Source organism: Scyliorhinus canicula, chromosome 1 (genome assembly GCF_902713615.1).
Source record: "Scyliorhinus canicula chromosome 1, sScyCan1.1, whole genome shotgun sequence".
NCBI lineage: Eukaryota > Metazoa > Chordata > Chondrichthyes > Carcharhiniformes > Scyliorhinidae > Scyliorhinus > Scyliorhinus canicula.
In genome coordinates this window covers 287,579,622-287,591,982 of record NC_052146.1, presented here as the reverse complement: position 1 = coordinate 287,591,982, position 12,361 = coordinate 287,579,622, and the positions used below count along the sequence as shown (strand labels likewise).

Genomic DNA, 12,361 nt, shown 5'->3' with positions numbered 1-12,361 from the left:
CTGCGCTTACAATAATATGGTATCATATATATTACAGTGTGAATTACATTCACCACAGGTCCGAAGTGGGAATGTTCACTGATGGTTGCACAATGTTCAACATCACTCAGATGCTGAAGCAGCCCATGTCCACATGCAGCAAGTAACATTTGTGATCATGAAGTGCCAGGCCACGACCTGCTCCAACAAGAGAAAAGCTAACCACCTCCCCATGACATTCGCTGAATCCCTCATCATAAACATCCAGAGGTTTACCATTGACCAGAAACTTAACTGAACCAGCCAAATAAATATTGTCGCTACAAGAGTAGGTCAGAGGCAGCAGCAGCTTGATTGGGACCCAATCCACCATTTTAAACATTCAATTCCTCCACCAGCCAGCACACCGTGCCAGCAGTGTCTACCATATACAGGGTGCACTACAGCAACTTACCAAGCCTTCTTTGACAACACATTCTATCCAGTGACCTTTACCACTGAGAAGGACAAGGGCAGATGCATGGGACCACGACCACCTGCAACACCCCTTTAAGTTACCATCCTGACTTGGGAATATATCGCCGTTCCTTTACTGTCACTGGGTCAAAATCCTGAAACTCCCTCCCTGACAGCACCGATGGAGACCTACACCAGATGAAATGCAGTGGGTCAAGGTTGCGGCTCACCACCACCTTCTCAAGGGCAATTAGGAATGGGCAATAAATGTTGACTTTGCCAATGACGTCCACATCCCATGAAAGAATTTTTTAAAAAAATGTTCCAATATTACTAACAGATGGAGGTTTTGCAGCATTGGGCAAATCTGACGAGACATTAAGCCAGGGCCCCCGTCGTCTGCGCCAGTGATTCAGGTAGAAGTTAAAGATTTGATGGCAATATTCATCATGCATTCTTACCTCTGCTCTTTCTTTTTTTAAATAAATTTAGAGCACCCAATTATTTTTTCCAATTAAGGGGCAATTTAGCGTGGCCAATCCACCTATCCTGCACATCTTTGGGTTGTGGGGGTGAAACCCACACAGACACGGGGAGAATGTGCAAACTCCTCACGGACAGTGACCCAGGGCCGGGATTCGAACCCGGGTCCTCAGCGCCGTGAGGCAGCAATGCTAACCACTAGGCCACCGTGCTGCCACCTCTGCTCTTTCAACCAAGGTCACACAAAAAGACAAATTAAAAAATCATTTATTTTACTAGCTGTTGCATCTGCCTACAAAAAAAGTATGTCTACATTTAATTGATTGGGTTAAATACTTTGGGATATTTCAAGTGGCAAAGTGTTATATAAATATCGGTATTATTTCATAAAGGAAAGCTCCAGGGTGCAGGGTGCAAAATCCTTCTTTTGGATCTGTGGAATGACTGTGATGCATGACGTTTCCAGGTGCCAAATATAGGTTTTACAAAATGCCATCTGTCACTTACATACTTCCTGCACGGAAATTATAAGAGAGGAATTTTGCTGGCAAGTAAATGTGTAACATTGCAATTTCTGCCTGGTCCAGTAGCTAACTGTTAGGAAAAACAAGAACCAGTTTTAAGTGAATCTTTTCAGACTTTCAGAAGACGTTTTTCACAAATTTGCGTCAGATATTTCCACGAGATTTCAAAGATCTCCAACCCCCGCCCCGCCCTCGTAGCAAATTGGTAAAAATTTTGTCAATATTGCATGGAGTCCGATTTTATATTCATTTCAATACCACAGCTTTTTAATTACTGCAAACAAGCAGATCGAAAGAATAACTGGTTAGATAAAATGGTTGTTCAGCACACAAAAAAGCTCCTTGAAAAATCTGTGTTCAATTCAGCCCATTGTTACCTCACAGCCGAGTGTTCTCTCACCTTTCCATGTTTCCCAATTCTTTCATAGCATATAACAACATCTTCCCACATCTCCAACTGCTCAAAGATCTGTTGGGCTGAGCTGGTACATCCCAGCTCAAACAGGAGGTTTGCAAGCTGCCGCTAAAATGAAAATGAAAGATAAATGTCTTTAAAACCCCAGCAATGGATCCATCTGCCTCACTCTTCATTATGTGATATAAAGAACATTTCCTGTTAAAGGAGCTTTGAAAGATTATTGCTAAAAAGGCATTTCTCGAAGACTAAGAGGACATATTACGCCCAATGCAAAACTTTGTTGTCAAATTTAGTACAATCTCAGACTGGGCGGATGATAAATACTCATGCTGAAGTGCCACTGCATGTAAAGCACAAAAATCAAACATATATTTGTAACAAACATGTTTTCAGGTGTCCACTTGCTTAGGAATCCCACTCGTAGCACTGAGTCAGAGGCTTGTGGGCTCTGAGACTTTAGCACAGAGCTAGGCTGTCAATTCAGTTCAGTACCTGGAGTATTGTGTTCAGTTTTGGTCTCCTTACTTGAGAAAGGACATACTGGAGCTGGAGGGTGTGCCGAGGAGATTCACTAGGTTAATCCCAGAGCTGAAGGGGTTGGATTATGAGGAGAGGTTGAGTAGACTGGGACTGTACTCGTTGGAATTTAGAAGGATGAGGGGGGATCTTATAGAAACATTTAAAATTATGAAGGGAATAGATAGGATAGATGCGGGCAGGTTGTTTCCACTGGCGGGTGACAGCAGAACTAGGGGACATAGCCTCAAAATAAGGGGAAGTAGATTTAGGACTGAGTTTAGGAGGAACTTCTTCACCCAAAGGGTTGTGAATCTATGGAATTCCTTGCCCAGTGAAGCAGTTGAGGCTCCTTCATTACATGTTTTTAAGGTAAAGATAGATAGTTTTTTAAAGAATAAAGGGATTAAGGGTTATGGTGTTCGGGCCGGAAAGTGGAGCTGAGTCCACAAAAGATCAGCCATGATCTAATTGAATGGAGGAGCAGGCTCGAGGGGCCAGATGGCCTACTCCTGCTCCTAGTTCTTATGTTCTTATTATGTACCACAGAATCCCTACAGTGCAGAGGGAGGTCATTCGGCCCATTGAGTCTGGCCGCCCCTCTTAAAGGGCAGCCTACCTACGCCTATGCCCCCACCTGATCCCCGTAACCCCACCCAATCTTTTGGACACTCAGGGCCAATTTATCGTGGCCAATCCACCTAATCTGCACATCTTTGGACTGTGGGAGGAAACTGGAGCACCCGGAGGAAACCCACGCAGACACGAGGAGAAAGTGCAAGTTCCACACAGTCATCCAAGACTGGAATTGAGCTTGGGTCTCTGGTGCTATGAGGCAGCAGTGCTAAGCAAGACAGCACTGCATTTTCTTTCACACAAGATGGCCACATTATCCTCCTTAGAGATGGAGAGGACATGGAAGGTTTATAGACATACCTGAACAGCACAGTGCGGAGGCACTTGGCAACAGTAGAAGATCTTTAGACGCTCCACTACAGACACGGACTTGTCTTCAAAGTGATCTGCAAGAGCCTAAGCAGAAAAAGTCAAATGACAGTTCATCAAGTTCCACAGACTTTACTTCATCAGATAACCTCAGCCAGGGTGGTGGTATGTGCACTGACGTTAGCTCCAGTGTCCCTGTGACAGGGTACATAAAATCGCTATCCAGAATTGTATGCATATGTACAGCGAGAGGACAGGACTGGGCATGGCCATGTTTGAATAGTTTGTCATTATCACAGTCAAGGGCCATACATGAATAATGGCCAAAGGATAGTTATTGTCTAAGGCACTGAGTCCCACAAACAACTCAATACCTGCAGCAAGGGATGAGGATGGGTGGCAAGACAACAAAAGCACTCAAAGTTTTGTCATTTAGCTATTTTCCACAAATACGTTAAAACAAAACCATAAGCAGAGGTAGGAAGAGATTAAAATGGCCCAAGTAATTTCGACCAGCTGGCTCTTCCTTCTTTCTCTCAGGTTACGATTAAAACCATATTTGGAAGGTGTATCTTGCAGTATGACAAATAATAAAAAATAAGGCACTCCAGCTCAACTGTGAATAAAGTTAAATTATATAAAACGTACAAGGAGCTAAAAAACAACAGCCAGAGCAGCAAGTTAGAAACTGGGGACAGGATTCTCCGTTCCTGAGGCTAAGTTCCATCTCGAACGGACAATCCGCAGGAGTTTCGCGACCGGAAAATCAGCGCGAACCTGGGGGCTCGTAACGGCAGCGCATAAACGCCCGCAGAACGCATTGAAAACGGCCGGAGAACAGCCGGGTTGCAGGCCGTGCATGCGCAGGGCTGACGGCCTGCACCGGTCATGCTGGAAATCATGGTGCTGGCCATGCTGGAACCCTAACCCGCGACCCCACGGCCCACCCCCTGGCCACTCCCCCAGCCCTAGCAGAAGCACCCCCCTGCCAGCGGCCCGATTCCCGGACGAGTACGGCAGCGCTGGACACTGTCCGCAGCCGGCACGTTGGGATCCCGACCGCTGGGACCACATGTGATCCATGCCGTCGGGAATTCGGCCCACCTGGGGAGGAGCATCTTGGGTGGGCCTGCCAATGAAGTGCCAACGGTGTTGCAACGCCGTGCGTCCCCATGGCACCAGTTTGGAGGGGGCGGAGCATGGCAAACCGGCGTCAAACCGCCCCCTGCCCCGATTCTGGCATCGGAATACATTCTCCGGCCGATCATGATTTCAGCGTCGGGCTACGGAGAATCTCACCCTATATCTTTTCACACCTGAAATCTACCAAATCTATCGCACCATTTTCTCTCTCTCTCCTCCCCTAGGGCTTTTTGTGCAAGGTTTTGTCAGTCACAATTTATGTATCCCATGGATGTACATTCCCTATCCAACAGGACACACAATTGTGTATGACTGCTGTTGGTTTGGTATATAATTATATTAATACTGATATTTTTACATTGATCTGAAAGTGGCAGCATAGGCAAGAAGAGTACCAAGTACTCACCAGCCCTTAAATGTGAGCTACCTCCAAGGAGGTTGTCTCACACCAGACTGAGTTTCCAAAGCATCTGTCCACATCTGGAACAGCCGTTCTACTGCTTTGAGAAATCTCATATTCACATCCGGATAGATGATGTTCCAACCTGAACTGGTCCCTTGCTCCCACCTGGACAGGCCATGAGTCCAAACAAGCTTCGTCCCATCACCCAGGCAGATCTTATCCCTAGACCCAGACAAGCCTCATGCCCAGACCTGGAAGGTGCTGGTGTCCCTACCTGGACAGACCCTATGCCCATCATTTGAGAATCAATGCAGCATATTGTCATTCACCATACAACAAATATACTACTTTAAAACGTAATTGCTTTTCTTCGCTGTCAGCTTGCTTTCCAATCAATGTGGAAGTAGCTTTTCGCAATGACTGTCTGCAAGTCTCTCTAGAAACGCAAGGCAATAAAACTAGCGTACTGTATGGCATGAAGCTACAAGAACAGACACGGACTACAAAAATCTTTTATAGTCTGAGGCAATCACGACAAAAATAAACCCACGAGGAAATACGGAAAAACAATTGAAAGCGACCCCTCCCATCAATCAAATTCCATGCTGAAGATCACTTAACTTTTTTCTTCAATGTTACTACAATGGAGTGTACATTTCAGAAGAACCCTTTTGGAAAAGTCATCACAGCACATGACAGCGACAGGTACAGGAGTGCTTAAATTGTTTTAGAAACAATTTAATTTACTCAGTACAGTTTAGTAACAGTATACACAAGGAAAATTTTCACATTCCACACTTTAAAACGTCAAAAGTAGATGTTTCTTTAGAAAAAGGAAAGCAAGACTGTCATTTCCGCTTTTAACATTGATAAAATGTCCTCGGCCCCAAGGACAGAAGCCAATGACATTTAAGCAGCTGATTTACAGAAACTGTCCCTAATATTTAGCCTCAGGATGTTCCTAATTAGCCCTGCATGGATGAACCGCACAGTGACCTTAATAAGGTTCAGAGCAGATTTATTGTAGCTGATAGCCATCACAACTGTGACCCAGACTTGTCACGGGCAACACCAGGGGAGAACAGCTAGTATTTAATTCAAAAATGTAGCCATAACAAAAGATTTCCAATAGCATCACGTGAACTTTATCTTCAGGCACTTAAAAAGCAATTAAGTGAAAATTATGGCATGGTTACTTCACGTATCTGCCGATAAATAACTTGATTGCTTGAGCTTCAATTTTGGCCAATGTGTTCGAAATTAATCACCTTCTAAAGTTGCTTTTGGTTACTCAGTTAGTTTAACAGTTCAATTCAATGGGAAGAAAGTATTCGGAAGTAAAAGTGATGGACTTGGAGAAAAAAAAAATCAAGTTCACAATAAGACGGGAGCCAGCCCAATTAACTCGGCAGAAAGGTTAGTGAGCAAGTTGTCAGATCAGCAGCGCAAAATACAACATCAAGTAGAGCATAAAATATATTCCTAGAGTGAACGGGAGGCACATGAAACAAAAAGTCCACAGATAAATAACAGAAGTGTTACCGCGAATAATCGAGCTTAATATGGAAAGAGAAGTAGGGAGCTGCAAGGGAGATCAGAAGGAATGTAGCAATAAAGTTAAATAGTAAAACCTTTCATATGCATATTAATAGGTAGAGAAAGGATAGGACCACCCATGGATGAAGGAAGGTGTCTAATGGTGAAGGGCGACTGTGGTTGGTTTTACAAGCAAAGGTCAATGTGAGCGTGTGCCAGAGGAGTAATGTGGAACAACTGACTGAGCTAACAATTGTAAAGAAATTGGTTCAATTTGCAAGGTGGATAACAGGTCCTGATGGTCGTGTTTCACAAATTTAATGTCGTTTCTGCACAAGTAACCAATAATGGGAATGCAGTAAATGTAATATATGTAGAATTTCAAACGGTGGTTTATACAGTGCCTCACCAAAGGATTGTTAATCAAATTGAGGGGCTTGGTGTAAGATGGAGCAGCAGTATGGAAGGGACGTTGGTTAAGACTCAGGAAATGTAAAAGAGAGCGAGTGTGACTTGGGTTAGAGAAAAATGTACACCAAAGACCAACTTGCGTTCTTGGTGTACAGAGGTGTTACATAGGGCACATTCTCAAAATTCATCACAGAGATAGATGGTTTGGCAAACAGCATGGAAGACTGCAAAAGACTTCAGGAAGGGACAGCCAGGTTACAAGAATGGGCATAAGATGTAGAAGCTGGAGTTTAGCATGGATAGTACATTTTGGGAGGACAAACAAGAAATTAGTTATACACTGTTCGGCAAGGCAACGAGGATGCAGATGAACAGAACATACAAATTAGGAGTAGGAATAGACCACTCAGCCCCTCGAACCTGCTCTGCCATTCAATAATAATAATCTTTATTGTCACACGTAGGATGACATTAACATTGCAATTAAGTTACTGTGAAAATCCCTAGTCGCCACATTCCGGCACCTGTTCGGGTACACTGAGGGAGAATTCAGAATGTCCAAATTACCTAACAGCACGTCTTTTGGGACTTGTGTGAGAAAACCGGAGCACCCGGAGGAAACCCACACAGACATAGGGAGATGAGCAGACTCCGCAGACAGTGGCCAAGCCGGGAATCGAACCTGGGATCCTGGCGTTGTAAAGCAGCAGTTCTAACCAGTGTGCTATCGTGCCGTTCAAAGATCATGGTTGATCTTATTATAACTTCGACCCCACATTCTTGCCAACCCCCAATAACCTTTCATCCATTTGTTGGAACTAGGTGGTCAAATATATAATTTCTTGGAAGAGAGTGCAGTCAGAAAAGGCCTGATGAAAGGTTATGGAGTCTTGGGTTTTATTAATAGTCTATAATCTTTATTACTGTCACAAGTAGGCTTACATTAATACTGCAATGAAGTTACCATGAAAAGTCCCTAGTCGGCACATTCTGCCGCTATTCGGGTACTCTGAGGGAGAATTCAGAATGCCCAATTCACCTGACAGGCACATCTTTGGACTGTGGGAGGAAACCAGAGTTCCCAGAGGAAACCCACGCAGACACCAGGAGAACGTTCAGACTCCGCACAGACAGTGACCCAAGCCAGGAATCGAAACTGCGACCCTGGTGCTGTGAAGCAACAATGCTAACCACTGTGCTACCATGCCGCCCATACTGGAGTACGGATTACAGAAGTACATCAAAGCCATATTCAGATTTACCAGTATAATACAAGCAATAGAAAACTAAATGTAAAGAGGAAAAGTTTGACACACTAGAACTATTTTCATTGACGTAGAGAAGACCATGAGGAGATTTAATATTGAAGAGTTTGGAGGGAGCAATCACTATTTCATTTGGTTTGTGAATCTATAAGGTGAGCCGTTACTGAGAACATGAGAGAGGAGTTAGGAGAATTGTTTTTACATGGAGGACTGTTTTGCTGCAGGGAGTGATGAAGGCAAGATTGAATAAATATTGGATATAGATGCAGAAATAGAGCAAACGGCAGAGTGTGGGCATCGGACGAGTTTTGTACATAATCGGATCGAGAAAATAAATCTATAACAATTCTTTCAGGTTCGCCGGGACAAGGAGGCGCAGGGTGCTGTGAGGAACGAGTTTAACAGAGGGCAGGGGATCGTGATTAAAGCTGGAACAGCTTGCAATGAGGGGGGTGGTTGAGGCCAGAAGATTGGTTCATGAAAGAAATAGCCAGATTCTGTAATGGGAAGATTGCAGTGTTAATATTCTGGAAAGATATGATCAAACTTGCAGGAAAAGCAGCCTTCATTCTCTCAAACGTACCTTGAGAATGAAACATCTATCCCAATAAGAAAGATTGTGAGAACATTTTCCTTAGACATAGAATTTACAGTGCAGAAGGAGGCCATTCAGCCCCTTGCGTCTGATTCCATTCCATTCGGGACAATTGTTTTGTTTCTTTCCACCAAGAGGGAAACTTGTAAAAGTTAAACACCACTACAGGGACACAAATTCATTCAGAAAGTAATTAAAGCTTGCAAATAAACTGTTGCCAATCTTATGGAGAAAGTGAGTGGCTGAAACGGGAAAGCTCCAGCTGCTGTGTATTGACTCCCACTGTCTCGATGCCTCCATGGAGCCTGTAGCTGAGGCAGTAATGAGCTGCCAGCATGGCTGTCTACTATTTTAACAGCCATGAATTGGTATGTTACAAAACACCATTAGAAATCCACAGACGTCTGACATCAGAAGCCAATAAAATTAAATGCTTCCTGTGACTATGACCCTGATTTCTATCAACAAACAACCTGCAGCACTATTTATTTTTCCAATTACCCTCATAAAGGTGATGAAACACAAATAGGTTTCTCCACCCAGAAAAAAAGGCTGTTCCCAGAAAAAAAAACGTTGTTCCAGAAACTTGGTGCCCAGCAGGAGAATTACACAGACAGAAAAAAATATCGTTCATCTCTTTGCTAGAACAAATTCTTCACTTTCTACATCATTTATGGCCGCATTTAACTCGGGCTTTTGCAACCGCTCTACAAATTGTACATCCGATGCACTGGCTGAGAAGAAAAGAGAATGACATCTCCTCTGACCGCTGCCAGTACAGTTGACAGGATGGGCAAGAGAAGCAAGATAGCGGTTTCTCCAGTGTAAACACTGATTTTTCCTACTGAATTGATCACTAAGAGTTTGGGTGGGAAATACTCCGTGTGTGCTATTTTCATGACATACTTTGTACAATCTTACAGTCTTCCCTTGTATTTTGTATCCAATGTTCTTTTATATCAATTATTATTTATTTATTTATTTACAGGATGTGGGATTCGCTGGCTAGGCTAGCATTCATCGCCCATCACTAATGGCCCTTGAGAAAGTGGTGTGAGCTGTCTACTTGAACAGCTGCGGTCCCTGGGGTGCAGTGACAGTGAAGGAATGGGGATATATTCCCAGGTCAGGATGCTGCGTGACTTGGAGGGGAACTTCCAGGTGGTGGTGTTCCCATGTGTTTGCTGACCGTGTCCTTCTGGATCATTATGGCCAACCTAGGCTGGTGAGTGGGCAGCATAAATGGCCCTCCATCTCAGTGGGCAGCAAGGTTCAAATCAGGCTTGTTCACTGACAATGACCCCATGAATAAGATTAAATACACTTAATACACGCCAATGAGTCACAGGAAATTTTTTTTCATATATTAATACAACCATCATCAACGGCAAGCGATAAAACAAAATAAATAACCACTTGTTGGACACAGAGGGAGCGCATGGCTCTCTCAGTCAATGTTGTGCGCAATCAGCATGCAACTCACTACACCTGCCCTCATTTACGTGCATATCAACGTTGACCAGGTTGACCACTCCTGTTCCAGGTGGTAGAGGTCATGGGTTTGGAAGATGCTGTTGAAGGAACCCTGGCGAATTCCTGCAGTGCATCTCGTAGACAGTACACACTGCTGCCAGTGTGTTTCGGTGGTGGGAATTAATGTTTGTGGAAGGGGTGCCAATCAAGCGGGCTGCTTTGCTTCTCGAGTGTTGTTGGAGCAGCACTCATTCAGGCTAGTGGAGAGTATTCCATTACTTGTGCCTTGTAGAGGGTGGACAGACTTTGGGGAGTCAAGAGGAGAGTTAGTTGCTGCAGGATTCCTAGTCTGTGACCTGGTAGCTCGGACTATAGCTGGTGCAGTTCAGTTTCTGGTGAATGGTAACCCCCAGGATGTAGACAGTGGGGGATTCAGAGATGGTAATACCATTTAATGTCAAGGGACAATGGTTAGACCATCTCTGGTTGGAGATGGTCATTGCCTGGCACTTATGCGTTATGAATGTGATTTGACACCTGTCAGCCCAAGCCTGGATATTATACAGGTCTTGCTGCATTTAGACATAGACTGCTTCAGTATGTAAGGAGTCATGAATGGTGCTGGACATTGTGCAGCCATCAGCGAACATCCCCACGACAGTACTTATGATGGAGGGAAGGTCATTGGTAAAGCAGTTGACGGGGTTGAGCCTACGACACTACCCTGAAGGACTCCTACAGTGATGTCCTGGAACTGAGATGATTGACCTTCAACTACCACAACCATCTTCCTTTGGCCAAATCTGACTCCAATCAGTGAAGAGTTTCCACTGATTCCCATTGACACCAGTTTTGTGAGGGCTCCCTGATGCCATACTCGATCAAATGCATCCTTGATGTCAAGGACAGTCATTCTCACCACAGGAATCCATCTCTTTTATCCATGTTTGAACCAAGGATATAATGAGGTCAGGAGCTGAGTGGCCCTGGCAGGTTAATGCCAAGTTAGGGTTGGGTTAACGAGTGGCAAGTAACATTCGTACCACTCAAGTGCCAGGCAATGACCATCTCCAAGAAGAGAGAATCTAACCACTGCGCCTTGATATTCAATGGCATTACCATCACTGTATCCCCCACTACCAGCATCGTAGGGGTTACCATTGATCAGAAACTGAACTGGACTAGCCACATTAATACTGTGGCTACCAGAGCAGGTTAAAGGCTAAGAATCCTGCGGCAAGTAACTCATCTCCTGATTCCCCAAAGCCTATCCACCATCTACAAGGCACAAATCAGGAATGTATTGGAATACTTTCCACTTGACTGGAGGCGTGCAGCTCCAACAACACTCAAGAAGCTCGACACCATCCAGGACAAAGCAACCCACTGATTGCTATCCCTTCCACAAACATTCACTCCCTCCACCACCAACAAATAGTGGCAACAGTGTGTACATCTACAAGATGTATTTCAAGAACTCACCGAAGTTCCTCAGGGAGCACCTTCCCACCATTATCTAAAAGGACAGGGGCAACAGCACCACCACCTGAAGGTTCTCCTCCATGTCACTTACAATCCTGACTTAGACATATGTCGCTGTTCCTTCACTGTCGCTGGGTCAAAATAATAATAATCATTATTAGTGTCACAAGTAGGCTTACATTGACACTGCAATGAAGTTACTGCGAAAAGCCCCTTGTCACCACACTCCGACGCCTGTTCGGTTACACGGAGGAAGAATTCAAAATGTCCAATTCACCTAACAAGCACGCCTTTCAGGACTTGTGGGAAGAAACCGGAGGAAACCCACGCAGACACGGGGGAGAACGTGCAGACTTCGCACGGACAGTAACCCAAGCCTGGAATTGAACCTTAGACCCTGGCACTGTGAAGCAACAGTGCTAACCACTCTGCTACCGTGCATATAGGAAGTCCCTCCCTAACAGCACCGTGGATGCATCTACACCTTCGGGACTGCTGCGGTTCAAGAAAGCAGCTTATCACTAACCTCTGAACGACATCTAGGGATGAGCAATAAATGCTGGCCTAGCCAGCAATGCCCAGATCCTGCAAATAAACTTTTGTTTTAAAAAGTGCCACTGGACTGCAGTGCTGATGCCCCCTTCAATCACTTTACTGATGATTGAGAGGAAACTGATAGGGTGTAATTGACCGGGTAGATTTGTCTTGTCTTCAAGACATACCTGGCAATTT

The 12,361-nt window shown here is 44.5% G+C and overlaps 1 protein-coding gene across 1 annotated transcript in view; it reads right to left on the bottom strand.

Moving 5' to 3' along the window:
• The window catches only part of ttc27 (tetratricopeptide repeat domain 27), a 254,749-nt gene that overhangs the window by 118,382 nt on the left and 124,006 nt on the right, over positions 1-12,361 (bottom strand). Inside the window, exons 11-12 of the mRNA XM_038814813.1 lie at positions 3,313-3,408; positions 1,843-1,965 (exon numbers count right to left, since the gene is read on the bottom strand). Of these exons, the coding sequence (XP_038670741.1) occupies positions 1,843-1,965; positions 3,313-3,408 (219 nt within the window). The remainder of the gene's footprint in view (positions 1-1,842; positions 1,966-3,312; positions 3,409-12,361) is intronic.